Source organism: Anguilla anguilla, chromosome 18 (assembly GCF_013347855.1).
Source record: "Anguilla anguilla isolate fAngAng1 chromosome 18, fAngAng1.pri, whole genome shotgun sequence".
Classification (NCBI taxonomy): domain Eukaryota; kingdom Metazoa; phylum Chordata; class Actinopteri; order Anguilliformes; family Anguillidae; genus Anguilla; species Anguilla anguilla.
In genome coordinates this window covers 28,850,370-28,867,869 of record NC_049218.1, presented here as the reverse complement: position 1 = coordinate 28,867,869, position 17,500 = coordinate 28,850,370, and the positions used below count along the sequence as shown (strand labels likewise).

Here is a 17,500-nt window from a genome sequence, read left to right as displayed (position 1 = left end):
TTTGTCTTTAATTATATTCTGATTATATTTTAAGTCTTTTTGCGGGATATCTTTGTATAGATTCTCAAAATAGTCTTTCCAAATGGTTCCATCTTGTACAGCCAATTCTTGTGGTGCTGTTGTGCTCAAGTTATTCCACATATCCCAGAACTGATTTTGATTGATTGATTCTTCAATTTCGATTAGTTGTTTATTGATGTAGCTTTGTTTCTTTATTTTTAGGGTTTGTTTGTATTGTTTAAGTATTTCACAATACTTGAGGCGTAAATCTTGGTTATCCTGCTGTTTATGTTTTTGGTTTGATATTTGTCTCAGTTGTTTTCTTATATCTTTGCATTCTGAATCAAACCATTTTTCAGTAGGTTTTTGTTTCACATTTTTGTGCTTTGTTTTTAGAAGGCTGGCATCAATTGCTGCTTTGTAAAAAATACAATTAATGTCATTAACTGCCAGATTAATTCCTTCATTATTATTCTGGTAATGTGTGTTGTTAAAAATGTTAATAGTGTTAGTTAACTCATTTGAACTGATTGCTTTGATATATTTATCTTTGCTGTCTTGTGCCCATCTGTATGATTGGGTGAGATTGTAGAGCTTACTGGGCTGTTTTTCAGATTTTTTCATATGTACAGTTTTTTTCAGGAACACATTTATTTGATTGTGGTCTGAGAGGGGAGTTTGCTGCCTGACAGTAAATGCACTGATAGAGGAGGGGTCCATGTCAGTGATTGCATAATCAACTACACTACTCCCAAGAGCTGAAGAATACGTGAACCGCCCTAAGGAGTCCCCTCTGATCCTGCCATTAAGGATATACAGACCTAAGGCTTGACAGAGATGCACTAACTCTCTTCCATTCTTGTTCACTATTTTGTCTGAGTTGTTTCTTTTTATTTGTGTGGGTGTGAGGTGTAGAGGGGTCTGTCCAAACACATGATTATTTCCTTTTGACTCTATGCAGTCATTTTCTGTGCCTGTGCGGGCATTAAAGTCTCCACAGATCATCACATTTCCCTGGGCCTGGAAATGGACAATTTCTGTGTGGAGGGTGTTGAAGAACTCCTCAGTGAAGTAGGGAGACTCTGATGGAGGAGTGTAGGCTGCACACAAATATATGTTTTTGTCACAGATGCCAATAGATTTATTTATTTTTAACCATATGTGTGTCCTTCCTTGTTGGACAGTTGTGATGTGCTTAGCGAGATCCCCTCTGTACCACACTATTATTCCTCCTGAGTCTCTGCCATGCCGCACAGTGCTCAGCTTCCAGGAGGGTACTATGATTTGATTGTATCCTGAGGGGCACTGAGTGAGCACATCAGTGCGACACCAAGTTTCTAACAGAATTACAATATCAATATTGTCTATGTTTTTTAAAAATTCAGGATCTGTACTTTTTAATCCAAAAGCTGTGGAGTACAAACCCTGCAGATTCCATGAACTAATTCTAAATGATCTCATTTTCAAATCAACAAATAAACATTATATAATCCTAAGTATAATAACAATGTATCTAACACAAATGTTTTTATTCTTCATATTATTAGTTGCATTTATTTACTTATGATAGTTATAGTTAGTATTTATTTACTTATGATAATTTACTTATTTAGTTATAATAATTAATGAAAAACACCGTTGTGCCAGGTTTTTCTCCCTACCCTGTTGGTTGGTTGTACCCAGTCTGCTGCAGAGGATCCCCAGCAGGTGTTTAATTTCTCCAAGTTCTGATGGGGGCGGGGGGGGGGGGTCTGGGGGGGGGGTGGTGGAGGAGGGGGTTATGACAGGGTTGCAGCATAGTACCCTGGTGCTCAGTGTGTGGGGTGCTGGGGTGGTGAGGGGGGAAAGGAGGACGAGCAGAATAGTGTGGTCTCTGTGGAGCTCGGGGTCTGTGGGTAGGGGGGTGCAGTTGCATTCTTTGGCACCCCCCTGTTGGTGGTACCCTGAAACTGCAGGGTTAGTTCAGCAGTCTGCTGCAGAGGATCCCCAGCAAGTGTTTAATTTCTCCAAGTTCTGACGGGGCAGGTGGGGTGGGTGGAACAGGGGGTTTTGACAGGGCTGCAGCATAGCTTTGGGGCTGCTGCTGTACAGGGGCTCTGCTGGTGGGGCGGGGCTGGTGCTCAGGGTGTGGGGTGCTGGGGTGGTGTGGGGGGAAAGGACGATGAGCAGAATAGTGTGGTCTCTGTGGAGCTCGGGGTTTGTGGGTAGGGGGGTGCGGCTGCATTCTCTGGCGTCCTCTGTTGGCAGAGATGTAAGGCAGGACTGTTGGGTTGCGTCCCAGGGCTGCATCTTTTAGGGTTTTAGCGAAAATTTTGACCCCCTCCTGGTTTAAATGGAGTCCATCATAGAGATGCCAGGAGCGGATGGTGGAGTGGTGTGCCAGGTGCACATTTGGTAGTGTAGCACAGCCCCGGGCGATCTCTGAGTTTATCTCCTGCAGGATGTGTGGAGGTGTATCTGTTCTGGGCAGCAGTGTGGACATGACAACTCGTGAGTGGGGAAACTCTTGTGCTGCTCTTTCTGCCACCTTCCACACTGCTCTGGCAGTTTTGTGGTGCATGTTGGGCAGGTCGTTGGTGCCAGTGTGCACCACGATGCAGGAAGGCTTTCCCAGTTTGTCTTTCTTCAGCAGGTCCATGGCCCTTGCTGTGTTGCTGCAGCGGATTGCCTGGACTTCTTGACCAGGGAATAGCCTCTTTGCTTCCAGGAATTTTCCATTTGAGTCCATGAGCAGGACTACCTGTGCCTGGGGCTTTTCAGGCTTGTTGCTGGAAGGAGGTTGTGTGTCTGAGGGTGGCTGGTTCTCTGGGTGATGTTGTGTGTTGGGAACAGCAGGGCTGTCTGTCGGGTGTGTGTGACTCTCCTGTGTGACAGGTAGTGTGTTAGTGCCAGAGTGTTCAGGTACGGCTGACGGCAGCTGTTTGTCAGTGTCAGGGGGAAGGACTGTGTTTTTGGAGGGAGAGCAGTGTGTGTCTGTGTCTGTGGAGCAGGTGTGGGTTGGGCAGGGGGTTGCAGCGTGTCCCCGGAGGTGCTCCTTCAGGTCCTGCAGCTCTCTGGAGAAGGCCCTCTCCCTGTGCAGCGCGTCTTCCTTCACTTTGGCCAGCTGAGCTCTCAGGGCCTGGTTGTCTTGCCGCAGCTCAGCCATCTCTGCACTCAGCTCCTTAATGGCAAGGCGGCATTCACTCCGCATCTGGGTGACATCATCTCTCAGGAGCTGGACTGAGCTGGTTTCAGACAGCCTGGACAGGGTGTGCTCTCTGAATTCAACAAATTCCAACTCCAGCAGGGCTAGGCTCTCTGCGATGTGTTGAGAGTGGGGACTGAGTGTGGGGGGGTCAGGGACTGGTAGGCTGTCTGTGGGGTTTGAGGGCTCAGTGTCTTCCTCTTTATCTTCTTCCTCACTGTCAATTGCTGTGGCCTTCTCACTCTCTACTTTTCTTTTTAGCTGTAAAAATGTTTCCTCAAAGGAGTGGAAGCTGGCTTCACTCCCTTGGATGAGTACAGTGCCATTGTTATATATATTTACAGTCATTATAGGGCTGTCAAGGTCTGCATCCTCATGGATGGTGATTTGGCTGCCATGACAAATTCCTCTTCTTTTAATGAAGGGATAGGTCTTACATAGGACTGCTTTCCACACATGGTTACGTTGTGTGTAGAAGATTAGGTTGGTTTTAACATTTAGGTCTTTAAGTTTGGTCATGTCTGCGTACAGGCACTCAGGATTGTCACTCAATAGAGTGAGTTTATAACTCTTCCTGGCCTGGGCACCCTTGAGTTCCGCTGGGTAAATGATCTCCATGGCAACCATGGCAACAAATGTAACAATGCTTATAATTCTAATCAAAACCAACAGTCAATTGTCAACTGAAAACTTAACTGTCAATTGTACTGTAAATTGTAATTTGTGATCAAAAATGTTGATCAAAACTTATTAATTAATTATAAAGACTGCACTAAAATGAGCTTTTATATAAAATTAGCTTTTACATAAATGTACTGTCCCTACCTTTTGTTCTTGTGCGTCTTTATAGTGTCTTTGTCCCTATTTGTTTTGTCTTTTTTCTCCTTCATATATTATTAATATTCTGTTTATTATTTTTGGTTGTTTCCTTTTTGTTTTATATATCTGTCTTCTTGTTTACAGTCCTTTTCTTTTTCCTATCTTTGCCTTTCTTTTCCTTGTCTTTTCCTTGTCCTCTTGTTGTTCTTTGCCTTTTTGTTTGGTTATTGTGATTTTGTTCCTTAAATCTGCTTCTTTTTAAAAATGTTTAAAAGTTGTAGTTCTCTCAAAAGTTTTTTTTTTTTTTGGTTGAAATGCAGTTAAATTACAGTATACAACTTGTGTTATATTAGATTTGTGTTATATAAGCATTTTTCTCTACTTAGGATTAAAAAATGTTAAAAAATGTTTTTGTTTAGCAGGAGCACATAAATGCTGCTGCCATCATGCTGCTCTGCTTCCCTCTCTCTCCAGAGACTCAGACTCTCTCTCTCTCTCTCTCACTCTCTCACTGTCTCAATCACTTCAGCAGCGGTACCAAACTGCAGCCGCCCTGGAAAGGACAGACCATGACAGACTCAGGAGCAGGGAGGAGCAGAGACTCAGGAGCAGAGAGGAGCAGAGACTCAGGAGCAGAGAGGAGCAGAGACTCAGGAGCAGAGAGGAGCAGAGACTCAGGAGCAGAGAGGAGCAGAGACTCAGGAGCAGGGAGGAGCAGAGACTCAGGAGCAGAGAGGAGCAGAGACTCAGGAGCAGGGAGGAGCAGAGACTCAGGAGCAGGGAGGAGCAGAGACTCAGGAGCAGGGAGGAGCAGAGACTCAGGAGCAGGGAGGAGCAGAGACTCAGGAGCAGGGAGGAGCAGAGACTCAGGAACAGAGACTCAGGAGCAGGGAGGAGCAGAGACTCAGGAGCAGGGAGGAGCAGAGACTCAGGAACAGAGACTCAGGAGCAGGGAGGAGCAGAGACTCAGGAACAGGGAGGAGCAGAGACACAGGAGAAGGGAGGAGCACAGACTCAGGAACACGGAGGAGCAGAGACTCAGGAACACGGAGGAGCAGAGACTCAGGAACACGGAGGAGCAGAGACTCAGGAACACGGAGGAGCAGAGACTCAGGAACACGGAGGAGCAGAGACTCAGGAGCAGGGAGGAGCAGAGACTCAGGAGCAGGGAGGAGCACAGACTCAGGAACACGGAGGAGCAGAGACTCAGGAACACGGAGGAGCAGAGACTCAGGAACACGGAGGAGCACAGACTCAGGAACACGGAGGAGCACAGACTCAGGAACACGGAGGAGCACAGACTCAGGAACACGGAGGAGCACAGACTCAGGAACACGGAGGAGAACAGACTCAGGAGCAGAGACTCAGGAACACGGAGGAGCAGAGACTCAGGAACACGGAGGAGCAGAGACTCAGGAACACAGAGGAGCACAGACTCAGGAGCAGGGAGGAGCAGAGACTCAGGAACACGGAGGAGCAGAGACTCAGGAGCAGAGACTCAGGAACACGGAGGAGCACAGACTCAGGAGCAGAGACTCAGGAACACGGAGGAGCAGAGACTCAGGAACACGGAGGAGCACAGACTCAGGAGCAGGGAGGAGCAGAGACTCAGGAGCAGGGAGGAGCAGAGACTCAGAAACACGGAGGAGCAGAGACTCAGGAGCAGGGAGGAGCAGAGACTCAGGAACAGGGAGGAGCAGAGACTGGTGGTTTAATAGCAGAGCGGAGAAGAGACTCAGGAACAGAGACTCAGGAACACGGAGGAGCAGAGACTCAGGAACAGGGAGGAGCAGAGACTCAGGAGCAGGGAGGAGCAGAGACTCAGGAACACGGAGGAGCACAGACTCAGGAGCAGGGAGGAGCAGAGACTCAGGAACAGGGAGGAGCAGAGACTCAGGAGCAGGGAGGAGCACAGACTCAGGAACATGGAGGAGCAGAGACTCAGGAACACGGAGGAGCAGAGACTCAGGAGCAGGGAGGAGCAGAGACTCAGGAGCAGGGAGGAACAGAGACTCAGGAGCAGGGAGGAACAGAGACTTAGGAGCAGGGAGAAACAGAGACTCAGGAGCAGGGAGGAGCAGAGACTCAGGAGCAGGGAAGGACAGAGATTCAGGAGCAGAGATTCAGGAGCAGGAAGGAGCAGAGACTGGTGGTTTATTAGCAGGGAGGAGCAGAGACTCAGTAGAAGGGAGGAGCAGAGACTCAGGAGCAGGGAGGAGCAGAGACTCAGGAGCAGGAAGGAACACAGACTCAGGAGCAGGAAGGAGCAGAGACTCAGGAACACGGAGGAGCACAGACTCAGGAACACGGAGGAGCACAGACTCAGGAGCAGAGACTCAGGAACACGGAGGAGCAGAGACTCAGGAACACGGAGGAGCAGAGACTCAGGAACACGGAGGAGCACAGACTCAGGAGCAGGGAGGAGCAGAGACTCAGGAACACGGAGGAGCAGAGACTCAGGAGCAGAGACTCAGGAACACGGAGGAGCACAGACTCAGGAACACGGAGGAGCACAGACTCAGGAGCAGGGAGGAGCAGAGACTCAGGAACAGGGAGGAGCAGAGACTCGGGAGCAGGGAGGAGCAGAGACTCAGGAGCAGGGAGGAGCAGAGACTCAGGAGTAGGGAGGAACAGAGACTCAGGAGCAGAGACTCAGGAGCAGGGAGGAGCAGAGACTCAGGAGCAGGGAGGAGCAGAGACTCAGGAGCAGAGACTCAGGAGCAGGGAGGAACAGAGACTCAGGAGCAGGGAGGAACAGAGACTCAGGAGCAGGGAGGAGCAGAGACTCAGGAGCAGGGAAGGACAGAGATTCAGGAGCAGAGATTCAGGAGCAGGAAGGAACACAGACTCAGGAGCAGGAAGGAGCAGAGACTGGTGGTTTATTAGCAGGGAGGAGCAGAGACACAGGAGAAGGGAGGAGCACAGACTCAGAAGCAGGGAGGAGCAGAGACTCAGAAGCAGGGAGGAGCAGAGACACAGAAGTAGGCAGGAACAAAGCCTCAGGAGCAGAGACTCAGGAGCAGGGAGGAGCAGAGACACAGAAATAGGGAGGAACAAAGACTCAGTAGCAGAGACTCGGGAGGAGGGAGTGCAAGTGAGAACTTCCTCACTGCAAGGGTGCTTTTCCATTGGAACCTCAGATGTGCTTGAACCTTATGTAATCTACAAGGCCCCTTTCCACATGCCAACCAACTTACAGAAGGACAAAGCCTTCCAAATGAGAAGTGAGCACGTACTGCCCCCTGCCTGGTTCCACTCTGAATTATTGATATCTAAAGAGGGACCATTTACCCATGCCATCTCCCCAGGGCCCTCGTCCAATCACATCTCATTTGTGTTACTTGACTGAACTTATGCGATTGTGCGTGTGCACAGTGTGAGTCCCCCCCACTGCCCCCCCCCCCCCAAGGGTAACCCAGTCAGCTTCACAACAGGTTCACTCATCCCCAGAACCCGCCCCGTTTCCCCGGAGATGCCTGCGACCGCATCGATATGGGCTCCGGCCAACTCGGGCCGGGGCGAGAACCCTACGGCGCGGCCCGTCTCAAACAGGGGCCCCTTCATTCGGGCGGGAGGAACAACAGCCGGGCCCGGCCAGGCCGGGCCAGGGGGACTTCAAACGCTCCCCCTCTCTGGTTACTGGGGCCTAGCGCGCGGGAGACCCCGTTAGATTAGCCGAGAACGCTAATCTCAGTACCTGCTCGCATGTAACCCCGCCGTACCCCTGGAGCTCACCCCACCGAAGCCACAGCTTGCTGCCTTTTAACGTGGGGGGGGGGGGGGGGGGGGTCCCGCTACCCTTCCCTCGTACCTGGAGGTGACTCGGAGGTCCCAGTATCGGATGAAGGTGTCGTAGCCGCAGGTGAGGAGCTGAAAGGGGGACTCGAAGGCGATGTCCAGCACCCCCGCGCCGCGCCGGAACTCCGTGCCCAGGCAGGACACCATCTGGCCCCTGGAAGGACAAACGGGTCGTCAGAAATCCCAAAAAAGTGACTTTGCGAAAGACGATGAACACAGTCAATACTGGAAGCTCTCGGCATCTCGGGACAAGCAGCCTTGCACAGGAGAATGAATCCCCATACGGCAGTCAACGCAAACTTGGGTTTCTTAAACAGAAATCAAAAGGTGAACCCGTCGCCCGATCTTCCTTTTTGCTCGTCTCAAATCTTTACATCTCAGTTAACACATTAGTGTCCAATTCGGTGGCCTTATTCTGAGCCAAACGCCTTCATTTGTCCAGCTAATCCCTCATTACCTCCAAAGCCGCTTGCACATCCACTATATTCCTCTCTCCACCACTACAGACCACACAAAGGATAAATCTACAGCCAGGGGATGCTGGGGGGGGGGGTGGGGGGGGGGCGGGGGTGGGGGGGTTAAACCAAAAAAAAGAAAAAGTAAACACCTTTTCGTTTCGAATTAGCGAGGAAAGCAGATTAAGGGCTGGGAGAGTGAAGAAAGAGGCGACTGGTGCGGGACGGGGGTACGGGGGCGTGGGGGGGATGGGGGAAAGGGGGGACGGAGGGATGGAGGGACAGGGGGGACGGGGGCGTGGAGGGACGGGGACAGAGGGACCGGGGCGCTCTGGGACGGGGGACAGGGATTGAGGGACGAAGGAGACGGGGGGGATAGGGGCACGAGGGGGACAGGGGGAAACGGGGGGGGACAGGGGCGCAAGATGGGGGGACGGGGGGGATTGAGGGACGAAGGGACGGGGGCGCTGGGGGGACAGGGGGGTGCTGGGGGACGGGGGGGTGCTCTGGGACGGGGGGGCGCCCTGCGTCAGCGACGCTTCCCTGATCACAGCCGGGCCTGCCGCTGTGCACAGCGCCCTCGGCGGCCCGCGCTCCAGAGGGCGGCCCACCGCACAATGACCGCGGCTTTGTGGCCGTTCCACTCCCTCCGCGACCGTGACCGCGCCACTGGCGGACCTTTGATACCTGGTCCCCAGCAACCATTTAGAGACCGCGGCGGCCCCTGGCAACCACCCCCCACGCTCGCTTCTCCTGGTCGCCGCTACACGTAGGGCAAGCTGGTAATCCCCCACCTTGACTGGGGGGGGTGGGGGTGGGGGGAGGGGAGGGGAGGGGGGCTTATTGGACACGGGATTTCTCACCAACGGGTACTCCAGAGAGGCCCACTGGTGGCTTTATTGAGGGTCAGTTCAAGGTGAGAAAGGCGATCTTCACTGGTGGGCAGGCTGACCGCGATCCCTCAGCGCACCTGTCCGCCAACTCCGTCCGTGAGCGAGCGCGCAGAGTGTGTACGGAAACATCCACTCCGCGCGCAGAGTGTGTACGGAAACATCCACTCCGTGCGCAGAGGGAAGGCGCACTGCAAGTTCGGGACTGCTGATTCAGCCCTGAATGGGATCCCCAACATGCTCGTTTAAAGCAGGCGAGTTGGTTCCTCTCAGACGCTGTTTAAAGCAGGCGAGAGTCGGTTCCTCTCAGACGCTGTTTAAAGCAGGAGAGAGTCGGTTCCTCTCAGACGCTGTTTAAAGCAGGAGAGAGTCGGTTCCTCTCAGACGCTGTTTAAAGCAGGCGAGAGTCGGTTCCTCTCAGACGCTGTTTAAAGCAGGAGAGAGTCGGTTCCTCTCAGACGCTGTTTAAAGCAGGAGAGAGTCGGTTCCTCTCAGACGCTGTTTAAAGCAGGCGAGAGTCGGTTCCTCTCAGACGCTGTTTAAAGCAGGCGAGAGTCGGTTCCTCTCAGACGCTGTTTAACGCAGGCGAGTCGGTTCCTCTCAGACGCTGTTGATGATGATGTATTTTCAGTGAGTTTGGCTTCTGAAGTTTGCGCAGTTCTGTGGTGTGGAGCTGCACATGCATGTTCAATGTGCGGTTGACCAACACATCACGCACAACACAGACGCTCAGTAAGTGCTGAAATTTAATATGGACTCTCGCATTTAAATGTAAAGTAACCCATTTAATAATTCTGTCATTGTTGAGCATTTAAGCGCACATTCTCTCACACAGACAGGGTTTGAGTAAACATGCAGTAAAATGGCACAGCCAAGTACAGTAAAATGTAAGGAGAGATCTACAGATCTCTCTTAACAAAGGCTCATAGACACATTTATCATTGGCCTCCTTAGCATGGTGATACAACACTAAAGGTTCACCTTGCCTTAAAACACCTTAAAGAATCTTCTTACCAAATCTTCAAATATGCATATTAATAAGAAGACTGACACTGCCATAACAGTTGAAGCTGCATTATTCAAATCCCCAGGTATTGAAAACTATTGACCCGTGAACAGTTAATCAGACATTCCAAATTCGGGAGGTAATTGGGCATGCCAAATTTATATGTTAAAACTTGGCTATGATGGCATTCTGATGTAGATCACACTCAAGTTTTTATCCCATAAGCAGCAGAGGTCCCGCTGGCACATGACATCACAATCGCACAGATCTGACTGACACCTTCCAACTGTCAATCTGACTCATCAAACAGACAGACACGCTTTCAGACGTTCCCTATCCCAAGCAGGGCAGGATTCCAGTGGCTCTGCTTAACTGTTCACAGGTTCTGGGAACCGCCACTCGTGCGATTTTGCGGCAGAAAGCGATATCCTCGCCACACGCTTTGCAGTTTCGCTCTGAAGTTCACGTGCGCTGAGGCCAGAAGTCCGAACACGTGGAAGTTCGGCCAGAAGATAGTAAAGTTTCACAGGCGGCTGTGTGGAGAGGTCGCTAGAAAAGCAAATTTTTCTGAAATCAGGTAGCTGCAGGTTCAAATCCAGAATGGGGCACTGTTATTGCAACCACAAACTAGATAGTTGACTGTTTCAGGAAATATCAAGGACCTTGGTTATATGGTGCACACGTGCGCACACACACACACACACACACACACACAGTACATAATTAAATATCCAATACAAGCATTGGTGAGTTGGCCTGTATGAGTGAGCTCATAGCTGGGTTGCAGTAACACATGGAAAGTGGTGGCAATGGAAAGGCCGTGGGACAGAAAACCTGCGTTTCTCAGCATAAAGCAGAGACCATCTGACCTCCTCTAATCCACACATGGCCACAGGGACCCTGCCCCTGAACTTGGGCAGGCTCAGACAGCAAGGAACACATCAGCTACACCAGACAGACAAGTTCTCATGGCTAGAAGACGTCATCATAACAAACAACCAAGGCGGGATAAAACTACTGAACTACTGAAACTAGTTAAAACTAGTAAAACTACTGCAGTCAAGCCTAGTAGCGTGCTCAGCTCAAAAACACACTCAATCACACATCCAGATAGCAGTTTTCTTTTTTTGTTTATTTATAGGAAATAGTTTATTTTCAGAAGCCATAAAAAGGGATTGAAAGTGGGCCAGAAAAAGCATTTGCCATGACTGAATTTTCAAAAACCATTTAATCTGTTGTTATCGCTTTTGATATTTTAAAAAAACAATTCCACCCCCTTCCCTTATTTGGAATAACAAATTGTGCAACCGATTCATTGCGGAGAATATCAGTTTTTATTAAAAACTGTGATTTATACACTCCATATTTTTTTATTTGATAATACTCTGAAAAAACAGTTTCTCTGATATGCCATTGAGAAAGATATGCCATGGTTCCAAACAGAGACTGGCAGCAGAAAACCCAGCTAGCTCCAGGGCAACCAGTCTGCTGCTTCAGCCATGAAAAGATCAGGACAGGTGGGATTCCTGCATCACAGTAAATGTGTAGGATTTAGGCTCGCTAGTTCCACAGACCGTACATAAATAAACAAACAGCCTAATATTCATGATACCTGCCCCTGTCCTCTTTTTTAAAATATAGTCACCTGAACTAGTTCATCATTTTGACTGAGTTAAATGGCATTTCGGTTGAAGTGATAATTCCAACCCGTTTCCAATGAACAAGAAGGCGTTTGCCAATTTCTTGGATGAAACTACAAAAATCTGGAAGATTTTCCAGAGGTAGATTCTGGTTTAATGTCCTCTCACACCACACAGGTTAGCCCTGCTTATCAAATACACAGATTCTGAGTCACCTGGGGAAAGACAAACAATGTGGAAAAGGGATTTTAGACACGCTAAGTTATTTAGGACTTTTTTAATTGTTCGTACATTTAGAAGAAATGTACAAATAAGCTTTATTGTAGGACGGAGTGTGGCACAGTGGGTAAGGAACTGCGCTTGTAACCGAAAGGTTGCAGGTTTGATTCCCGGGTAAGGACACTGCCGTTGTACCCTTGAGCAAGGTACTTAACCTGCATTGCTTCAGTATATATCCAGCTGTATAAATGGATACAATGTAAAGTGCTATGTAAAAAAAAAAAAGTTGTGTAAGTCGCTCTGGATAAGAGCGTCTGCTAAATGCCTGTAATGTAATGTAATTGTACAGAACAGTGTAGAGAGACAGGAAGAACAGGGGAAGAGAGAGGGAGAGATGTGCGACAAAGGGTCGTGCGGTCGGACTCGAACCGCCGACGTCGCGGCTCGTAATGAGCACGTGAACAGTGCTCTACAGGCTGCGCCACGAGACTCCCCGTTTGTACATTTTTATATAAATAACATTTTGGACAAAGTAATTTATTTCTGCACGCACTAAACAAAACAAGTTTACAAATGGCCATTAAACTGACCATTTAATCAGCGGCGAATCTAGCGCAGAAACGTGTCGTTTATTGACATGAATCAGTTATTAAGGGCTGAGTTCCAAAGAAGCACGACTAAAAAAAACATAAAGTCAGGTTTGCAGTGGACTCGCTCTGCGAATCACAGCGTGCGCAAGTCAGCCAGAACCACAGAGCCAGGATTGTCCTTACCTTCCCCGAACACGCGGGCCACACACACACCCTCTGAAAAGGCCCATTAATGAATTGATGGATTTTAAAAAGGGAAAAGCTAAGGACATTCTCTTTGGGTGCCGGGACTATAGAAAAAGAGGTGATTTTGTGTTGGAGCTCTTGTAAGGTTAAGTCTGGAGTATAAACTGGTGTGGGGAGGCTATGGGAAACAGTCATTTTCCTGAAAGGGCCCCAGACAGGTACATAAAGAACCCCACTGGGGTTTTCAGGCGCTAAAACAAACAGGAACGCCATCGCACCCCCTGCACGTCCACCAATTTAGCGCCGAGCTGGAGTCGCCCCGGACCCAAAAACTGGCCAGGAATGCGGGGGGAGGACAATGGGGACTTTTAAATGCCACACGCGTTCTCTCAAAAACAATGAGATTACAATTTGTATAACACAGCAACCTCCAAATTCAGACATTTAACCCTCTTTTACGACAAAGAATGCCAGGAATTTCTGAGCAATTGGGGCGATTCTTTGATGGCTTTTTTCTCGTTTGTCCGTGAGCAGGGGCCTGGCGAAAAGTTGGGGGGCTTTCTGAAGCGCCACTTGTGTGGGACCCACTTTGTGTGGATCTGCACGGGCCTTTATTCCAGAAAGATGAGAAGACAAAGGAAAATGGCGCATAAAAGGAGGGAAAAGAAACGTTTTAAATGAAGAATCAATGCAACAATGGGAGAATGGCTCCTCGCTGTATGCTCCATAGAGGCCAGTGTCTGCCTGGGTTATTCTTCGCAAGGCCACAACATAAAGGGCTCGACCCAAACCAGCTGATGACTTCTCAGTTGGGAGGCTATACAATCAGAAACTCTAAACATTCTGTTCGGGTCATGGTTAATGACTGTGTCTCTTTCGGCAAAGGATGTTTTGCAAATAGAGGAGCAGGGGAATACCGGGTCTGAGAATGCCGATAATGAACCGCGGTACCCGCAAAAAATAAATAAATAAAGACACGGAGGCTAAAATATTCCAAACCGCGCTTTGATGTTTCGGTTCAGATCCACCTATATAACGGGCGAAACGTGATAAATCGCGTTAGTAATCTTCATATTTGCCGTAATGGATACATTCGACAGTGTTTTGACGCCGTGTTGGTCTTACCGTGGTTTTTCAGAGAGATTCTAATCTCCCGATTTCGGCACTTTTCTCTCTTTATTACAGTTGCTTCTCGCGCGCACCTGATCCCGGTGAAAGGAGGAGCCGCTGACAGACAGCTCCGCCCCGCATCCCCCGCCATCAGCGCCCCAGCAGCTGATCAGCTGAACGCCGCGATGTGCGGGCGTGAGCGGTCTCCGTTTGCCCGCGCCTCTTCCGTTTCTATTCTTATAGTCAACATCCAGAGTTCAAAAGCTGCCGATAAAAAACCTTTTGTTGACGCGTTAGAAAAAAATGTCAGGGCCACTTGACTCTAACCTCAGCACGGTTCTCTAAGCACCCGGATATACAAAGGCACGAAGATGGTTTCCTTCTTCACCATGAGTGGGCAACTGCCATGAGCGTTAAAGCAGTTAGATAAGCACACTCACCTAGCCTTTTATTACCAGAACAAGACTGTTAAAAAAGATCAATAAACAGAAATTTCCAAGCCATAACAGGGGCTGTTCTCTAAAGATGTCACTATGCAACCATAACTTAACATACTCATATATACATATTTAGAAATGAATCTCAGGGAACTTATTCAGTAGGATAGACCAACCAAAAGTCTGCTATAGTGCTCATAGTAATGCCACAAGCATGTCCTTAAGCTTCTGTTTCTCATAGAGCTGTACTGCGTGCTTATTAAGTGTAGATTCAACCTGTAAGGACTGGAAATGTTAAAAATAAATAAGGCCAGACAAGAACAGATATAGAATAGTCTTTTTCTTATTTTCTTTTTAAATACTAATCATATAAAGCAATGTAAAATGTTTCGTTTAATTAACATATGAGGCTTATTAGAAGTATGAACAAACAGATGTGAGGCAGGTTCAATGGTTAAATTATAAGGCACCGAACCTGTCTATAATTAATTGGTTTGTACACAAATAACACTGGCTCCCACACCCGCCATTGTGGCTCAAACCTGTGAGCGTTAGAGCGGTGAGCACGTCCACACAAGAGACACAACAGCAAGCAGAAAACTACGAGAACTGAGAGATGCTATCTCAGACTGTGTGTGACCGAGGACTGCACACGACTTACACCTCCACTCCACGGCAATCTAAGCATATAAAATATTAATTATAATATTAAATGCCTTAGTACTGAATGCACATCAAATCTTTTATGCTTATTAACCTAGTTGCGTCAGTTTATGTGATAAACTCCACATAGCTTATTAGAGTGCTGAAACCTCTAACAGTGTACAGAAAGGTTTAGCCATGAGCCACCACTGTCACTAATTACTACAGCAAAACTCGTGGTTCATCATACGAGGACAATAGAGATACAAAGCAAAGGCTGCTGCTCTGTTGTTCAGGTGTACGTGTTACAGTGGAGCACGTTCCTGATGCTGCTGGTCCGGGGGGGGGGGGGGGGGGGGGGCAGCACAGATGGGGAATCGGGGAGATGTGTAAACAGGAGCAGAGACGGTGAAGCCCTCATATGCAGACAGACACAGCCCACATCTGCACGTTTCAGACAGCCCTGAGTTAAAGTGTCTGCGGGGTGGCCAGCTTTGTGTCTCTCACAAAGCGCTGATTACAAGACAAGAACAAACAAGGGGCAGACTCAGCCGACCCCTACAGCCCTACAGTACTGCAGTACCGCCGGGAACTGAGTCTGCACTGCATGAGTGAGACCAGCACATATTCACTGAGCTTCTGCACTGCATGAGTGAGACCAGCACACATTCACTGAGCTTCTGCACTGTGTGAGTGAGACCAGCACACACTCACTGAGCTTCTGCACTGCATGAGTGAGACCAGCACACATTCACTGAGCTTCTGCATGGGTGAGATCAGCACACATTCACTGAGCTTCTGCATGAGTGAGACCAGCACACATTCACTGAGTTTCTGCATGGGTGAGACCAGCACACATTCACTGAGCTTCTGCATGGGTGAGACCAGCACACATTCACTGAGCTTCTGCATGGGTGAGACCAGCACACATTCACTGAGCTTCTGCACTGCATGAGTGAGACCAGCACACATTCACTGAGCTTCTGCATGGGTGAGACCAGCACACATTCACTGAGCTTCTGCATGAGTGAGACCAGCACACATTCACTGAGCTTCTGCACTGCATGAGTGAGACCAGCACACATTCACTGAGCTTCTGCACTGCATGAGTGAGACCAGCACACATTCACTGAGCTTCTGCACTGCATGAGTGAGACCAGCACACATTCACTGAGCTTCTGCATGAGTGAGACCAGCACACATTCACTGAGCTTCTGCACTGCATGAGTGAGACCAGCACACATTCACTGAGCTTCTGCACTGCATGAGTGAGACCAGCACACATTCACTGAGCTTCTGCACTGCATGAGTGAGACCAGCACACATTCACTGAGCTTCTGCATGAGTGAGACCAGCACACATTCACTGAGCTTCTGCACTGCATGAGTGAGACCAGCACACATTCACTGAGCTTCTGCATGAGTGAGACCAGTACACATTCACTGAGCTTCTGCATGAGTGAGATCAGCACACATTCACTGAGCTTCTGCATGAGTGAGACCAGCACACAATCACTGAGCTTTTGCACTGTATGAGTGAGACCAGCATACACTCACCGAGCTTCTGCATGCGTGAGACCAGCACACATTCACTGAGCTTCTGCATGAGTGAGACCAGCACACATTCACTGAGCTTCTGCATGAGTGAGACCAGCACACATTCACTGAGTTTCTGCATGGGTGAGACCAGCACACATTCACTGAGCTTCTGCATGGGTGAGACCAGCACACATTCACTGAGCTTCTGCACTGCATGAGTGAGACCAGCACACATTCACTGAGCTTCTGCATGGGTGAGACCAGTACACATTCACTGAGCTTCTGCATGAGTGAGACCAGCACACATTCACTGAGCTTCTGCACTGCATGAGTGAGACCAGCACACATTCACTGAGCTTCTGCATGAGTGAGACCAGCACACATTCACTGAGCTTCTGCACTGCATGAGTGAGACCAGCACACATTCACTGAGCTTCTGCACTGCATGAGTGAGACCAGCACACATTCACTGAGCTTCTGCACTGCATGAGTGAGACCAGCACACATTCACTGAGCTTCTGCATGAATGAGACCAGCACACATTCACTGAGCTTCTGTATGAGTGAGACCAGCACACATTCACTGAGCTCCTGCACTGTATGAGTGAGACCAGCACACATTCACTGAGCTTCTGTACTGCATGAGTGAGACCAGCACACATTCACTGAGCTTCTGCATGAGTGAGACCAGCACACATTCACTGAGCTTCTGCATGAGTGAGACCAGCACACACTCACTGAGCTTCTGCATGAGTGAGACCAGCACACATTCACTGAGCTTCTGCATGGGTGAGACCAGCACACATTCACTAAGCTTCTGCACAGTATGAGTGAGACCAGCACACATTCACTGAGCTTCTGCATGAGTGAGACCAGCACACATTCACTGAGCTTCTGCATGAGTGAGACCAGCACACATTCACTGAGCTTCTGCACTGCATGAGTGAGACCAGCACACACTCACTGAACTTCTGCATGAGTGAGACC

At 49.1% G+C, this 17,500-nt stretch overlaps 1 protein-coding gene across 1 annotated transcript in view; it reads right to left on the bottom strand.

Moving 5' to 3' along the window:
* Positions 1 to 17,500, bottom strand: part of fbxw4 (F-box and WD repeat domain containing 4) — a 57,086-nt gene that overhangs the window by 8,952 nt on the left and 30,634 nt on the right. The window contains exon 7 of the mRNA XM_035400562.1: positions 7,815 to 7,955. Coding sequence (XP_035256453.1) covers positions 7,815 to 7,955 — 141 coding nt within the window. The remainder of the gene's footprint in view (positions 1 to 7,814; positions 7,956 to 17,500) is intronic.